Here is an 18,471-nt window from a genome sequence, read left to right as displayed (position 1 = left end):
GGCCAATGAGTATCCTCTCTAGAATAACTTTATGTAATCCATGGGAATTTTTTGTTGGCTGCTTGGTGTGTTGATTGTATGTTTGTATTGCTGCTGGCTGAGCAACACATTGGCCAACAGAGATATTACCTTAACAATAATTATGCTCTTTTGCAGGTTCATACTAGTATATTGTGCTTCTTCTAGAACATGTTTTAATTTTTCAAAAAACAGTTTTACAGTTTTATTTCTCATACTGCCTGTGGCTGCTGTACCTGATCCCTGATCCAGGGGAGCTGTATGACAGAATGCAAATGTCTGATTCAGACAGACCAGGCACCAAACAGAGTTTACCTTCCTGTTTAAAGTCTGAGTTATCTGTAAATAGAGCCGCTCCTTCTCCAGCGTATTCACTGAGAATGAATGGGCATTATGATGTTTATATGATGCCGATGGCTGAACAGGAAGAAAATGAAGCACTGTTGGTGAAGAAGGGTGATTTGCACAAAGACGGCAACAAAAATGTCTAACTGGAGAGATGACGAGATTCGGGCACTTCTGTCAGTGAGGATCGCTGCTGAAATCCCACCACTAATTCCGGTGGCGAGGTTTTTATCCACGTTATGTTAGCACCAGTCTCTTTAAGTCCCCCTTTCAAAAAAGCCCTGATTGATCAGCATTTATGGGTTGCCACAAATCCACTCTATGTTTATGTGTATGTAATGTAAACACTGCAGTAATGTGCCTGGAGCAGATTACCGTATTAAACAAATCAGGTACAGATTGACATCTCTTTGAGTTGAGAGAGGAAAAAAACAGTTGCAAGTGGAGTGTTCTGGACAGTTTGAAATCAGAGGGTTTTGCTTACAGAGATTACTTTGGCATGCATTAACCTCATTATTATAAAGCTTTGGCCACATTTACTATAAACATCCAAAACTGCAACATTTTTCACATGACAGGAAATAGGGAAAAGCAGAATAGGTCCCTTTTAACCTTTTAGAAGACAAAATCTGGACAATCTTTTATTTATTTTGATGATGCTCCAGAATTCCAAATATCTATTTAACCCACAGATTGTTTTGTAAACTGTTAAATTTGATGGCATATCTGGCATGGGCAACTTTCCACTGGGAGTCATCAGGTAAGGTGCAATGATTACTTTATAATGTCATTAAACTGCAAAGGGATATGAGACCAAGCAGGAGCAGGTGCACCTATAAACTCTTCCCGCATGATGCCGCCTCCATATTCCAGTTACTCGTATACCCACTGATGAATAAATTAGAGAACATCAGGGGGAAATCACAATATTTAATTATCACTGAAATGTCATGGGAGGTTGTCAGGTGTTTTTAAAGGTGTCACCACCCGCTAAATGAAGTCAAAGTTTCCACAGGTAGAGGTGGTCTTGTTTTATGTAACAAGTTTACAGTATAGAGGTAGAGCAGGTGCCATATTTGGGTGTATGTGTGTGTGTGAGTGTGTGAGTTATTGTGTGTGTGTGTGTGTGTTTGTGTGTGTGTGTGTGTGTGTGTGTGTGTGTCAATGGCAATAGTGGCATCTAAACCTGGCTGCTGTCCAAACCTCTCCTTTTCCCCTCCTCTTTTGTTTACCTTCCTTTTCCTATAATTTTCTTTACTCTTCTTGCCTCCCCTTTCCTGTTTTTCCTCTAATTCTTTGTCATTCCTCTCCTCTCCTTTCCTCTCCTCTCCCCTCCTTTATAACACTCTTTAACTCTGCTTGGAGTTTTCCCTGCCTGACTGCCTCGCTGCTTTCCCAGGCAGCAGACAAACATTTTCCCTGGATCTGCCACTCTCACTTAGCATCCATCAGGTTTTTTCTCCAATGAGGTGATTGGCAGCGGGGGCACGCATTAGCATTTCCTCATCTTGGCATAGAGACACTTACAGGCAGGGAAAGGGGCAAAGAATGTGCCTTGAATACTGAGCAACAACCTCACGCTCTCTCACAAAAGAAAGCATCTACTGTTTAAAGGAAGTACATCTAGATCATTTATCCTTTTGTTTTTGTCACTGGATTACAGTGTTTCCCCAAATAATAACCTTCTTAATCAGTTCAGGATCCGGAAAAGCAAAAGCTTAATTTTAATGATAATTAAAGATAAGTTTCGGGTGCTTAAAGTGTAAACTCACCCCCAGGTCTGAGCCTCAATCCACCCACTGAATAATTTTGAAAAATGCAACCAAGTGTGCAAGAGGCTCAGAGGGGGGCAGAGAGAGGGCAAGGGTAGCGGGGCTGCCCATCTCACATTAGAGGCCGTTAAACATTTTTTAATTTGATGACATAGTGACGTCCCAACCGGTCAACTTTACCTCAGCATTGGAATTACCTCAGCCATTTAAACCCATGAATTGCTGATTTTCATAATCAGCAATTGGTGAGAATTGTCAATATTAACACCCATATTCATGTTTTTCATCGCAGTACAGTGATATCATTTAGTTGACAGCTCAACAAAACACATTTAAGTGTGCAGTACCTCTTTAAGGAAAAAGATAGTTTTCTTTATTGTCCATCCATCCATCCATCCATCCATCCATCTTCAACCGCTTGTCCCTATCAGGTTTGCAGGGGGCTGGAGCCGATCCCAGCTGACATCTTGCGTGAGGCGAGGTACACCCTGGACAGGACGCCAGTCTATCACAGGGCATATAGAGAAACACAGACAGACAACCATTCACTCTCACATCCACACCTACAGGCAATTTCAACACGTACATGTCTTTGGACAGTGGGAGGAAGCCGAAACTCCACACAGAAAGGCCCCTGCCCAGATTCGAACCAGGAACCCACTAGCTGTGAGGCGACACAAAAATACCCCAGCTTGCCTGTCCTTGCTTTTGATTTTCGCTAGACTTTAGGTAAACTCTCAGAGCCAGGCTCTCAAAGTATGCGGCTTGGATTTTCATCAGTATCCTTAAATGGACTCATTCCTTTGCCCCATTCTCTCCATAAATATGTGCTGAGCCTTGGTACAGATAAAAAGGTAATCCACATGCACTGTCTGCCAAGAAGCTATTTCTCGCTCTGAGCAAAATAGAACATGGTATAACAAAAACATCCGGCTGTAATTTATCTTAACGGATTTGCAGTGCTTTGGAAATAACCTATATCTCTATAAACACTAATACCTGCATGTTCTGCATGTAGCAGGAATGATATTATCTTCCACTGACATGAAATTGTCTGATATATTCTTATAACATACGGTACACTGACACATACTCCATATATGTGCTAATGTAATAGATAGAGATAGGAGGAAACGCACTGTTTTCAAGGGCACCAGGAAATGCAAATTACATGGTTTCTAACTGGTTTCTTTATGATGAACACAACAGTAATGTTGTCTTCTCAGATGTGGGTTCCAGTGGTAATGTACACTGAAGGCTAAATTCAAATAAGGTCTGGCAGGCTTTCAACACAGGTCTCCAGATGGACATCACACAAGCCAACACAATCTGATGTGTTTTCAGTTCTATTTTATGGAACAAAGAAGGAAGCACTGAAAAGTCAGCCTTCAACTCCCTGAGAAAATATAGTGTGAGTTTTATATTTAATATTTGTGATATGTTATACCAATTTTTCAAGTAAAAATGTCAAACATGTCTAAGCCCCAGCTTCTCAAATGTGACTATTTGCCATTTGTCTTTGTCTTCTATGATAAACTGCATCTTGGACTGTTCGTCAGATTAAAAAAAAAGAAAAAAAAGAGAAAAGGGGATCTGACACAGTATTCAGTTATTTCTCAGGAAGTACCCAGTGGCAAAGCAAGATTACTCAGGAGGTGATACTAAATCTGAGTCACAGATACTGTCAGGGGCTACAGGCAGTGCTGTAAATTCAAGACCCACTACCGAAAGTGCTTGTATTTGCTGCTTTGCAGAGAAATACGATCTGAGTGTCTGTGGCAACTTTCCTGCGCTAAAATCAAATGCGCCGCACAGTTAGTGACACTTTTTACGTCGCCCCCCTTCTCTTTTTGGACTCCTATCAGTGAGTGTGAAGGCACCTGAGAGTTGCCAATCTACTGAGGTCATACCGTCGACACTGTTCGGTTTCAAATGGAATTCCGGGAGATGAGGTCCCAGAGGCGTGCCTGCAATCACATATTACCCCCAAAAGTGGATGCTAGAAACATCGTATCTCAATTCTTAGGGATTGTAACTTAAGATTTAGGCATCAAAACGACTTGGTTAGGATTCGAAAAAATGGCGTGGTTTGGCTTAGTACTTCTGGGAAATGAACACCAGCCAGAATACGAACACCGGCCCTCTGGGTGAAAGTAATGTTTTGGGACCGATCCGACAACCTGATCCACCTTCCTACGCAGAGTTTACACGGACAGAGAATGAGAACAGCGTGCGTAGGGAGAAGGTCGGGTTGGACGCACGTGTCAAATAAACACAGGACTTTCATCTAGGAGACTACTTTTCATGTCCTCTATGAAAACAAAAGTCAACCTCGACTTACTTTAATTAACCGGTAAGTCATTTAGGATATGCTCCTGTGGGTCGTATTGGAGCGTAGAAAACAGATGACCTGTGGTCGTATGGGTTAGAAGACCTAAACGGCTTTACTATCTATCTCTATCTATATTTATTTTTAGACATAGACTCTCAATTCAGACAAGGAAAAACTCCTCTAAACAAACATTAACAGGTAAAAAAAGAATGCAAAACTACTTTTATTCAAGCGAAAGAAAAACTTAATACTAGTCTGATCTCTCCCACAGCAGAAAATAAAATGAATCATGTGAGCACTTTGAAGCCTCCCTCCAAACAACACTGAAAAGACCCCTGCTTTTTATGAACACATTTTAATTGGCTGTGAGCTAATTATGTCATCCTCCCACAGGTGGCCACGGCAGATGGCCTTGACCAACGGCCTGTGTCGATACGGGGCCAGGGTGGACTGCTGCTGGGGATGGACACGCCGTTCCTGGGGTCACTGCCAGCGTGAGTGCCACCTTGCCTGCTGCTGCTGCTGCTGGGGATGAAAGGGGCTAACAAGGTTGCAGGGTTTCAAGCTGGGGTCAAAGATGCCATTAGATAATGGAAATGCCGCAGCACAGTAACCAGTGGCTTGGACACACACACACACACACACACACACACACGCACATGTTGTCACAACAGAAACACATTCAGCTAATGGAGCATCACACCTGGGACAGTCTTTGTGTAAAGATTGATGATAATGGCTGGTTGGACCATAGTAAAAGGCTGACATTTATATTCACACTGCAGGTGGCCATAATGAGGGAGAGACTGTAGCTGCAGGTAGATGCATTCAAAGGTAGATGGGACTTTGATTATAGATTACTACTGTGAAACAACAAACTAGCTAAGGCTGCTACAACATGCGGCGTGAACACAGATGTAAAATGTACGCACCTCAACTCGTCCTTATTCAGCCACTTAGGATTCAGAGGATGTATCCTGTCATGACCACGCGTTGGTGTCACACAAACTGTATGAAATATTAGCACGTCACATTTCCGACATATTAACATTGTGTAAAGATCCTCTGCTCTCCTGTAATGCTACACAGGGAGGTGTGAATATATACTTACACAGTGTTTCCGATCTGGCCAGTTGCCTCACATATGTTAAACCTTCTGCATGGCTTTGGTGTCTGTGCTGGTGTGTAGCTGCTGCTTTGCTGTGGAGGTTTAATCAAGAAGGTGTTCTCACATAAATAGCCCTTTTCCACAGCAGGTACTTGGCAACTTGAAAGAATAGTTAGACATTATACGTATTGCTTTTCTTTCTAAGAGTTAGATTAGAAAATCAATTCCACTCTCAAATCCGTCTGTTAAATATGAAGTTGAATGCAAAATATACAGTTTTTTTCTTATTTGCAATTGTCATCGTGAAGCAGTCAGGGATTTTTTGAGTTTGTTTTAAGAAAATATTAATATAAAACTCCACTGTAAAATGTAACTATCATTGTTTCTTTATTGGTGCCTTTTGTATTTAGTTCAATGTTCAGTTTGTTCAATAAGAAAATTAATTCAACCAGTTATTAGTTGTATTTTAGCAGTAGTTTGAGAGCTGCAGAAAGGCAGAACTGATTATTTATAGTAAGTAATAACGTTATTGCGATATTCAACAATGACATTGGATGCCATATAGCATATTTTCCTCATATCCTGCAGCCCTCAGGTCTAGCTAGCAGCCCCTAAGCTTACCATAAAGACTGATTTTGACTCTGGCTCTGTCCATGGATTTTTTTAACCTTTGGATAGGTTAACTGTTTCTTCCTGTTTACAGTCTTTATGCCAAGCTAAGCTAATTGGTAGCTAGCGATATCTTTATATTTACTGATAGAGTGGTATGAAAAAAGCAATTCAATGTATTTCTTTGAAAAACTATTGCTTTAATGTGTAGCCATTATCACAGATTCAGTTGTTCCCACTTAAAATTTAGCTCTGAGATATTAAATCTAAATTCCAGATACTGTCAGGGGGTGCAGACAGTTCTGTCAGTTTTGCTCAATCAAGCCAATTGGTTAACCAGGATTTCGCTACTGCAAACACTTGTTGGACCAAATGGCAAAGTTTGTATTGTCGTTGCACTTGAGATGCCCAATTTCCTTTTATAAGACCTGTAACTTTCACAAGATGATCCTTGAACTTATCTCTCTACTCTCTGTTTCCCATTCCCTTCTGAAGTTATTTCTTTTTTCGTTGGCATTGACTTAACATCTCAAATTCACATAAAAGTAAAAGAAAATCAATGTCAGGATCAGCTCCGCTTCTTCTATCACTGCCTGTCCTATAACTGCACTCGCCTACTAAAAAGTCAGTCCTCTTTTTAATTAGTACGCTGTAGTTACTGTTATCTTTCTTTATATCTTAAATGTCACAGTGTAAAACTCTAGCAAAACACAAAGTAGAAGCTAGTACCAAAGCCTACAAGTTCCTACAAACATTTGAGGTTATTGGAGGATTCCTGGAATGGGTTGTTAAGTTATTGCTGTGAAAAAGACCTTAAAAAATGTTCATAACTCTGCATGTTGGTTTTGGCAACTTATTTATTTGGTAAAATAATGCTTTTTCTTTAATCCACTCATTTTGTGTTTTAATTTCTCAAATATGTTAATTGTGTTCTCATGTATTGAAGCCCATTATACCATGCTATAGCTGACCTTTTGTGTATTTAATGTGTTTTGTGTTTTTTTGTGGGAAATGTGTCACACACTGCTTGTTTGGGCCCAAAGGTCTGTGCTGCAGCAGCTTTACCGGGTTTAGCAGTTGTTTTTCACTCAGATTTCATGTGGCAAAGTGCCATCTTTTCACTTGATGTTTGAGTGCACTGCATTATTTCTTATTTTGTTCTAGAGAACACAAACGGTGTTATTGCACTTGAGTTCATGGCCTCAGCATTTTGTATTCTTTTAAGTTTAGCCAGATTAACCTCAGGTCTTTGCAAGAAAAATATGCTTTTTATTCACCTCTCGCTTTATCTCTATTAGAAACAATATATGATAATTTTATTCTTACATAAATACTTGGAGCCACAAAAACAAGTTATGCTAATGGCTTATGAGACAGACCTAGACTCGCAGCTTGAGGGGGGTTGATTTCATAGATGTAAATGAGAGGGTTTTCTTTATAACAAAACCTCCTACATTTTCCCAAGGCCTTGACACTTGAACTAAACAATCTGTGCTGGAATGATTTGGGCTAAAGCAGCACTGTTTTACTCAAACAGCTAAATTGTATCATCTAATAGTGTTTGTTTGAACATGGGGCCAGACCCAGCAGTAATCCTGGCAGTAGTTAGCCATCTCTTTGTCAAATACCGCTCAGTGCATCTGTACTGGGCTCCCTGCCTTTTTTTCCATGTTCTGAAAAAGCAAGGTGGAAAAGATGTGGGTTTTGGATGGGGACGAGAAACAACAAGATGACTTTCTTATTACAGAGGGTTAGTTTAGGGGGCACACCGTGATTCGTATACTTATATTTTACCCACTTAAATCTAGGGATAGAAGATATGGATTTTTTAGGACTACGGACTGCTTTTCAGGATACGGACTGTTGATTCACTTGAGCTGATATTTGGAGCCAATACTACTTTTGCTCCCTCAATATACATAATAAAAATTACACAATAATTATGAAACTATTGGCAAACGCAGCAGCCCGCATCGGCCGATACCGATGCACCTAAAAAACGCAAATATTGGCCCATGTATCAGTCTTTCATTACTTAAAACCCAATAATGAGAATTGGCACAAATCATGCTGTAACCTAGTTATGGTTCTACAAGGCGATTATAGATAATTAGGGCTGGGTACCGAACTTCGATACGTTTAGGCACAGACTGAATTGCCTCCAAAACATCATATTGAAAAATGTCTTGTCATTCAATACCAAATTCCAACACCTGGATTAAACCTCATCAGTGAGCCGATATGCATGCAGCATGCTTGAAATATCTAATAATGCACATATAAATATATATAATAATGTTTTCTGAGAGGCTTGACTACAGTTTGTGTCGCATAGGTGTAAAGGAGCTGAAATTGTTCAGAAACTGATATCAAAGTCAAGGTATACATTTCTGAATGATACCCAGCCCAAAACATCATAGGTGACATTTAAAAAAAATATATAAATGAAGCTTAGTCACATTAAAAAAAGGTATGTGTGCATCAATAACTCGAGCAGCCAAACAGCAGTGTGTGAACATGTTTTCTTTATGTTCTGGAGTCCCATATGTTCCAACAATAGGAGCTATATGTTTCAGCTTAACCATCATATTAAGCTGCTAAAGTTATTTCATGCCACCACTTTTTATTTCAACAATATCAAATCTGTTGTGTGAGTTAAATCACTCTGTGAGTGCTTGTCTTAATGCTTCCAAATACTCCTGTCCGGGTGCAAAACTCAAATCCTTGCACTTGATAGTACAATCAGTATTCCATCAAGTCAGTAAGTAGGGTGCTGATTTAAACCTTAACGGAGGGAGGTGGAAGGTTTGGGACAGAAAGGAACTCTGTGTGTGTGTGTGTGTGTGTGTGTGTGTGTGTGTGTGTGTGTGTGTGTGTGTGTGTGTGTGTGTGTGTGTGTTTGTGTGTGTGTCTGTGTCTGTGTCTGTGTCTGTGTCTGTGTGTGTGTGTGTGTGAGGATGCAGTTAGCCTACAGATTTCAGGTCTTGGTAATTTTTTTTCTGGCGATAGAAGAGATTAGGTTGGAGCGATAGGATTGTGGCTTTCTTGGCCATGAAGCTCAGCGATCGCTTTGTGAAAGAGTGTGGGAGAGTGGTTAAAATGGTAAAAGCAGGAAGTAGGAAAAACTAAAAATCTTAAGGTATAAGGGAAGTGGTTCAGAGGCAAGGACTTAGAGATGATTGCTGCTGGAGTTGGGTGAGAGACACTAGGAGAGGGAGACAATTGAGAAAACCAAGCAGATGGAGAAAGAGAGAGAGAGGCTGAAGCTCCACTTATAATGGTCTGACTGGCCATCCGGCAGGCAAAGCCATGCTTGATGGCCACTTATTCTAACCAGCTGCCGTCATGAACATTTTACTGCCACTTTGAGCATTGGAACATTTGAATTTTTCCGGTGTGACACAGTTAACATTAATTATACTAAAAATTCCCATCATCTCTTCCACTCTTATTTAGAGATGGAAAACAAGTTGCTCCCACTAGTGTTCAGTGTTCATTTGAAAATAATTGTTCTGAAATTGTAGATGTTCTGAAAGATAAATGATCTGTGCCTATGCTACAAAAATCCAGAAGGAACTGTCTAAAGAACGCATGATTATACAACCCAGCATTAATCTAAATTAAGTTCATATTGAACAATTTTTAACCTTACAATTATGTCAAAATGTAGCATCACTGCATGCTGTATTGTGCCCTTAAATGTAGAGAGGTGGAGAGTAAACAGCAGCTTGCTGTGTCTTTTAAATTTGTTTATTATAGACCTGCTCACCCTGCACACTGTTGACTGGGGGCTAAACACCCACATGGGGTGGGTGCTTTTATTTTAGGATAATATACTGAATTATACCTTTAACTTGTTTTTTTTATTAACTTCCACAAAAACATGTAGACAGCCCTGGTAGAAATACACACATGTATATCCTCTACATTGTAAAGGAACTAGGTTGATTATCCCCTCCATATTAAATAGATCACACATTATAATTTCATCAGAGGTCCTGCTGGATTTTACAAATCCACTGAGACCGGGATTTAGTTTGATTGAGTGCAGCCTTTGTTTCGACAAATGCTGTGGGCAGCATGAAGGCAGCACTTTTGAATTGGTAATTCGAGCCTACGAGTGAGCGCTGAAAGCAGAAAAGGGATATCTCAGTTTAAGTAATTCACTACATCACGATTGTTTCCTCGTCTGCTCCGCTTTCTTTCATGATCACTGGGCTGTAAAGGCCCGTGTAAAAGTGTGCCTTTTCATCTGCTTGAGGTAATGAGGTGAAAACAAAATTAGAGGAAATATGTGCGACAATAAAAGACGCGTGTTGCAAATGACTTGACACAATTCTGGCTTTATAGGCACTTTGAAACAATGCAGATTTAAAATAATGTAATGCCTCTTCACAGTCAGGTTGCTGCAGCATTTATTTCTATATTGAAGAAACCGGGAGCGTGATCTCCTTGAATGAGATCAGTGGTGTTTTCATCTCAGAGAATTATAGTTTTAGTATTTTTACAGTGTGCAGGAGGGAACCACATCATTCACTTTCATGTAAACGTGAATTATAAGGAATATGTAATACACAGTGGTTTTATTCTCTTTATTCTTTAATCTTTTTTTAAAACTCTGGGAATATGTGGGACTCCAGAACTCCAGTGTATGTGTGTATGTTTTTGTTTTTTATTTTCCAGGAACATTTGCTTGTCAAAATTATGCTCTGCCCTCTAACATCATGTTTTTTTTTTGCTCTCAAACACTAAACAATGCCTGCAACCTTTGTTTGTTTGGCTATTTGTTTTGCAGCTCTCTTCGCCTTAACTCACAGAGTAGCCGGGATAAGGTGCCAGCCCCAAGGTTAGCTCCACATGTTTCTTGAAATACTCTTGCTCGACATGTATTGCTTGGGGCACATCCTCTGAATCCTTGGCTCACTCACGTATTGATGGAGCCAAGCCCGCCCAACTGCTAACACCTTTTGATAGTGGCCATCTTCCTCCCTCCAGCCTCAGATCTATGCAAACAGCTTACACTCTGCAACCTGAAGCCCTGTCTTAACATGAATTATGCTAAAGTCCTTTAGTGTTTCATTAAGATTGAACTGCCCCTCATGTCGAACCCTTAGAATACTAATGAAACCCATAAAGTTGAAATCCATAATGTTTTTTAACTAATATATTAGTAATATATCCATCTGGGTAGGGCAGAAAAAAACTGAGCATTTTACAGTGGTTGGAGATGCTCTGCATACATAACCACATAGAAATCAGTCAGGTGGAGAATGCCATCATACTTCATCACTTAGATAATTGAAATAGTCACCATGGCATAACCCAGTCGATCAATGACACTACGAAAAAAATAAAACAAATTCAGAACCCAAAGACTAGATGATCTGACCTTTGTTTAGCTGATTTAAGTGAAACTATCAGTTGATGGATTAGGTAACAAGAGATTATTTGTAATTTATCGAGCAAAAAACAAACAAACCCAAAAACGTTAATGTCTATGGTTTTGCATGCAAAAAGACAGAGATTTGTTTTTGGTTTGAATGTTCAAAACTGCTATTAAAAAGGGTACATTAAAACGCACATGAAAGTGCAAAGTGCTGTGAGCTGAGGAAGCAGGCTGGTTTCAGAAAGTGGCTGTAGATACTTTATGGCAACAATTTTCTATAGATATTTTACTTTTCACAGCGCACTCATACTGTACGTTTGCCCTCAGGGCAGTAGCTGAAAGTGGGAATTGAAGGGGTTTGGTTATCTAAAATATGATCTTCAAACATTTTAAAAATGTTCAGCTTCTGTTGTGTATTATATAATTGCAAACTAAATACTTTTTGCGTTTAGAGCTTGGTCTGAAAAACCATTAAACCATAATGAAATAATCATTACAAGCAGCTTTAGGTAATAACGGAATCAATTCAATTCAATTCAATTCAATTTTATTTATAGGGCCAAATCATAACAAAAGTTATCTCAGGACACTTTACAAACTAGGTCAAGACCACACTCTATGACTTATTTATGATAAACATAGACCCAACAATCGAATTCGAATCGAATCGATTATAAGTTTTATTAAATAATGATTTGCCTATCTTGCTATGATAAAGTCATGCTAGTTTAAACTTTCATCGGCAATATCAGTGTCAGCTACAAAATAACACGTTCTTATGTGTTTATCATCAGGCATCCATGAACAGTCAGCAACACAAAAGAATCTGCATCAGTAGCAGCAGTGTGTTGTCCCGATGAATGGCTGATGTAAACCAGAGTGAAAGTGTGTCATCACTCGGCATGTTTTGATGGTGTTCATGGAACGAGGGTCTTACATTGCTATGTTTGGCCTTCCAGCTGCTGCGACCATTTTTAGTCCTCCGTGTCCTCTGCTATGGTTAATGAACACTGGACATTTCCCTGATCTCTCTGCCAGGCCAGAGGCTTAAAAATACCCTCGGAGGCCTGTTGATGGCTGCCTCTGATTCCGTTAATCAAATCCTCCCACATGTAGGCGAATAACAAAAGGGACTCCATTAAACTTCCCTCTAACTAACAACATCACAAGCTTCTTTTATTTAATCTGCTGACCAGACCAAGGTCTGATAAAGTCCTGCTTCCAGAAAAGTACAACTGTTCTCCTTTTCCTTCAACAAATTGGGCCCTTTTTAATTGGTAATTGTGAAGTTTGACTGCTCAGTGTGTTAACACCAGGGCTCATATCACAGGCCGCGCCAAGTCGGCTAACAATACTTTCTTTCTATTTGATTACATAGCCAAATAAAGTGGAATGAGTCTGGAGATATTATCAGCTCAAGTTAAAGGATTCATCTTGTGCCTTTGAACTGAGTTTGAACATTGTTGCAGACTGAAACTTGATGAGCTATAGATGTTCTCCCTGAATAGAACTATGGCCTTGCAAGCTGAATGTGTATGAATGGAAGTTTTTAGATTGTAACTCGATGCTAGAAGTATGCATTTCATAGGATGAAAGTATTATTCAGCTCTTTCTTCTTCAGTTATATTATGCCTTGCTCAGTATGTGTTAAAGCAGCTTTCACCTTATTTAGCATTCATAAAAATAATTGAAAACATGAAGCATTTAGAGAGTGAATATCACCTACAAGGCTGCACATTTCAATGCAAACATATCCAACACCATCAAAATACCAATTCAGTTATGCAAGCTGGCTCTGAGTTGATATGTGCATATGTACTGTATGTAATGTCAATGTCTTTGCAAATGCACATTGCGGTCAAGAGTTCATGGCAGTTTGTGTACAATAGATCACACAATGTGGTTGTATGCCTCACCCAAGTTATGCACCATATTTGGTGACAATAGGAAGAAGTGCGAAAAAAGTCTTTTTGCAAAATAATTTAAATGCGAAAAAAATCTGTTCAGACTGAGATAAATGTTGCTTCTATTGATAGATGATGGAACACAGAAAATCTGGCTTCACCTCACAACTTTGCATGGTATCTGGATTCTCCTGATATCATAAGATAACGCTTCTGTGTAACAAACCATCTGATGTGTCAGTTTACAAATTAGGTGCCAACCAGAAAACAAGTACTTTAATGATTAATCAATTATCAAAATAGACTTAGCAATTAGTCAACTTATTTTCACAGAATACATGAAAACCACAGTGCCTGATGCACAGATAACACCGGTGCAGCAATACTGATAATATTGTTGCATCTTCTGACGTGACAATCTAGTCTCTACATTATATGCCAAAGCAGTAGTCATAATATACACTGGGGGAGACACAGTTTTCTAAAAATGCTATAAATGCTGTTGCTTGCCTGTTGATCGGTACAATCAAACACTGTACTGTCTAAATAAACATAATGCAAGTGCACAAAACTCACACTTGACCTGCGTGATTGGCGTCTCTCTTTCATTATAAAAATAAAAATCTGATGATTAAAATTGAAGAAGAGGATTAAAATCAAGTGACTTATGGTTAACTTTAGTTGAAAAGAAAACAATAACATAACAGATAACATTACATATCACAAAAAAATATATATATATTTTTGTGTCTGTTCAATCAAATAGGTACCGGCCCCAGACTGGGAGGTCCCAGATTAATTAAGACCCGCTGACACAAGAATACATTAAACATCGAATCGCCCCACAAATAACACTACACCATCACACAAACGAAACTGGCTAGTGTGATAAGCACTCTCATCCAGAATCTCTCTACACACACCCACATATGTATGTTCAGTTCTGCCTCTTCCACCACAGTGATAATTAAGTCCTCTGATTGCTCTGTATTATGACAGAATTAATGAAGCCTTTAATGAAAATTAGTAACACTTGGCTGAGGCCCCGTGTATCAGACATGCTTAGCAGCGAAGTAAGCACAGTCAGATAAGCAGGGTAAGCCTACAGCTCACTGAGACAGAACACAGAGTTAGGGAAGCTGTGCAGCTCCCGCAACTACCACGTCCCTGTACACACTGAGAATATCACCATCCACGCACCATGTACGATCTGCAGGGCAGCTCTTTACTGAGGCACTAATTATAATCTACTATTTTGGTGCTCTAATTGTTTTAGCATCAGTCTAAGGGGAAATAATATTTCCAGAGGTAATCTTGGTTGGCTGGGTGCCAGCATAAATATCAGTGCTGTATCTTAAAACCAGGAAAATTAAAACTTTGCTCTGTGTTAAAAGGTCAAACGTGTCATTGATCTCACATGGTGTGCAGTGATTTACTATTAGTAAGGACAATAACACTTTTCCAGCTCAGTTCAATGTGAAAACGATGTGGGTAGCTGAGAATGGCCTCTCTATTAGCATTAGTCAATGATAATAACACTGTCACACAAGAAGAAAGAAACAAATACATATATATATTTACCTATATGAATGAGGCATCATGCTGTCTTATTGTTGTAATGTGACTTAAATAGATTATTTACAGCCAAGTCAAGGTGCAGTAGGATTAATAGCTTTTGTCTTCCTAAACTGTAACAAGTACTGCGCTGCACTGATCTGTGTCTTCCTCTATGAATTCTCCCTAAACAGCTGTGTGCCAGTCTGGCTGTAAGCACGGAGACTGCGTGGGACCCAATAAGTGCAAGTGTCACCCTGGCTTCACCGGCAAGACCTGCAATCAAGGTGAGCTCTCGCCTTGAAATTGTAGAAAGTGAGAAAACACAGCTTTTCAGTTGCATGGGACTTTTGTATTTATTGTGGGGCACTTAAGTTGAATGGCAAGAGAGGCAGAGAATATAGACCTGCAGGAACGTTTCCCTTGGAACTAGGAACCTTTTTAAGGGAATCCATGTTTCAACCACAACCGTACTAGGGTCTAAATTAAGTTTTGGGGATATTTTCCGTGGCTATTTTACACTTCAAAACGTATTTGCTCAGGGGGTAGTACTTTCTGAGAGTACAGAACCTTTCAGGGTGACCAAGGATAACCAACGCTGATTGTCCAAACACACAGTCCGGCTGTTTGAAATCATGGTCCGCATCATTCACAAAACAAGGAAGTACTCTAGTATCAATTAAGGACCATTTGAGGATGAGGGAAAAAGAGAGATCGATATTTTACCCATTTTAATCCAGGTCTGTGTCATGGCAATATGGGCATTGTCTTCAGGTGAAGTTTGCCAAGTGACCGAACCAACCGGCATTGGTTTTGAGGTGGATTTTTTTTTCTTGGATCCTTCTGTTGGAATATGGTCCAGGCACCTGAAATTGGGCCTTTCATCCATAAATTTGCGTTACGTTACACAAAAGGCAAATATCCTTTACCGGCATGTTGTTTACTTTCTGAGCTTTGCCTCGAAGCTATTAGTACATCATGCGCTTCGTTGATCTGATTGGTTGATTTGGCACGTTTGTTGGTGATATGGTGGTGGTGGTGGTTTATCCAATCAGCAACCAGTATTGTTGCCCCCTTCCCAAAAGATCTCCAAACGAGAGTTCCCAGATGGATGAATGGAGAAAATGAGAATCATGCGAATCAATACATCTGGGGGAGTCAGGTTAGCGTTTCACATCATCCGGTGGATTTCGGCAATAATGTGAAATGATGCAAAAACGATGCAGAATATCACAAAACGTCATGAATTGACATGATTAGCATCATTTGCCAGATTTTGGTTGAACTCCAATGCTCTGTTAAAATGGGTAAAGTATCCCTTTACGTCATTTTGCATGGTATCTCACATATTTTTTGCTTTAAGCATGTCAATTAATGCTATGTAGTTGCACCATTCTTTCAACTGTTTGATGTCCCTGCTTCTTAGAGGGAAGGTTTTCGTCGCCACTTTTGCTGTTACTACACTTACATGGAGGAATTGTTTGGTCTCTGTAAATCATAAATAAGTCATAGAGTGTGGTCTAGACCTACTCTATATGTTAAGTGACTTGAGATAACTTGTTATGATTTGGCACTATAAAAAAAATTGAATTGAATTGAAGTGAATTGTAAACCCATCTCAATATTATACGCTTAGAGCAACTGTCCTGGGTGAGATGTAGTATAATGACCAAATATTCAATTCAGGGCGGGCTGGAGAGGAAGTAGATGGTTCCAACAAACACAGGACTTAGACCCAGGAGACCAGTGTTCATATCTCATGTGTGCTAACTTAACCCATTGAACACGAAAAAGGAATAAATAGAAAGAAATCGAATCGAGCCTGTCCAATGCTGGCATGAACATTTTTCACATGAAAACTAAGTTAAGGAGAACTGTTCTCAGCTCTGAGCAACAGCATGGTAATCATTGTTTGTAGTGGCCAGATCTCCACCATACCAGCGTATTAAAATGGCCACTCATGAAGCGGAAGCTGGTTTGCCACCAGCTGACAGTAGAGGTGCTTTAATCACAAGGGGGAGAAGATTGAAAGAGAGAAAGAGAGATAGAGAAAGATCATTCAGCTTAATGGAAATGAGTGGTGAGGCCATGTTGACTAATCCCTGGTGGGTGAATCCTCTCCTGTGAAGATAGCATCTCAATTACCGACCTCAGATAACTTGACAGTGCAACCGATGCTACAGAAAGAGTGTGTGTGTGTGTGTGTGTGTGTGTGTGTGTGTGTGTGTGTGTGTGTGTGTGTGTGTGTGTGTGTGTGTGTGTGTGTGTGTGTGTGTGTGTGTGTGTGTGTGTGTGTGTGTGTGTGTGTGTGTGTGTGTGTGTGTGTGTGTGTACGCAACTTTTTGCACATTTTCATCACTCACAGATTGAACATGAACATGTTTAAAAGCGTCAGAGCGTCCTAGTTAGTTTGTAAATTGACATGTATCCAAGCAGTTTAAAAAAAACACTTGTGGAATTCACGCCCTAAGACAGGAATAGGATAGTGTGTAATTAAAAACAAGGGTTGAGGTGGTGGAGGAGGAGTAGGGGGGTGGAGGCGTTGAAATCCTTTCCGGAATGTGCCAAATGACTCATCTCGCATTTGGAGACTATAGGTTGCTCCTGTCTGCCCAGCCAGACAGCTGTACTTTGTCTTAATCTGCAACAAAGAGGAGAGAAAAAAGGATCAGCGTCCCATATCCAACTACAATAGACTTTGCTGCCAACCCTTCAGACAGACTTATCTGACAAATGTGATTCCAAGACCTCTCAAGATGAAACTGTACTTTCAAGTGTCCATCGAAGCCCCATTTGTCCAATCAGCTCCAGACATTTTACAGAGCTTTCCATTTCACTCAGCTTTGAGTGGCAGACTTGCCCTTTCAGCCTATTTAGGTGGAGATAACCTTGGATTCTGTTTGGAGCTGGCACATGCTATGGAAACCAATTTAATTATTCTTAAACCATAGATTCGATCTTCTCATTTAAATGCAGCATTCATTAAACATTGATTTGAGGTATACTATTGATGTGCCAGGTGGCCGATGTTTCGAAGCATTCTAATATCCTGTCCCCCTGGAGCAGCACATCTATCATAAAGAGTCAACTGAAGGGCTGAAATAAGTTGCCCAGAGCTGCTTTCCTGACCTCAATGCTGTTACGGTCTAGCTGTCACCCTGATACACTCTAACATTATACAGCAATTTAGTGGAAATAAACTCAACTTTTATAATTCAAGGTTGAATATGTAGAATCTTTATTTATAGCTATATTTAAAAAAAAGAAGAAAAGAATACACCCACGTGGCCTTTTGAGGGGTACAGAATGAAAGTATTGCTTTTCCATTCAAAAATACTATATATTTAGTTTAAATTAATATTTACATTTTTTTAACGGGTTTCTGTCACGTTCTGCATACATTGTACCAGCCAAAAGCAACAGAAAAGGAATCATTTTGTGTT

The 18,471-nt window shown here is 39.7% G+C and overlaps 1 protein-coding gene across 2 annotated transcripts in view; it reads left to right on the top strand.

Annotated features, from left to right (window-relative positions):
• Positions 1-18,471, top strand: part of npnta (nephronectin a) — a 54,968-nt gene that overhangs the window by 6,355 nt on the left and 30,142 nt on the right. Inside the window, exons 2-4 of one of the 2 annotated variants that reach the window (XM_083929659.1) lie at positions 4,861-4,961; positions 10,980-11,030; positions 15,223-15,315. In XM_083929659.1, the coding sequence (XP_083785785.1) occupies positions 4,861-4,961; positions 10,980-11,030; positions 15,223-15,315 (245 nt within the window). The remainder of the gene's footprint in view (positions 1-4,860; positions 4,962-10,979; positions 11,031-15,222; positions 15,316-18,471) is intronic. The other variant, XM_083929660.1, reaches the window with a different exon arrangement.

Source organism: Echiichthys vipera, assembly GCF_963691815.1.
Source record: "Echiichthys vipera genome assembly, chromosome: 2".
Taxonomy (NCBI): domain Eukaryota; kingdom Metazoa; phylum Chordata; class Actinopteri; order Perciformes; family Trachinidae; genus Echiichthys; species Echiichthys vipera.
The sequence above is the reverse complement of the archived record's forward strand: the minus strand, read 5'-3'. Positions and strand labels throughout refer to the sequence as shown.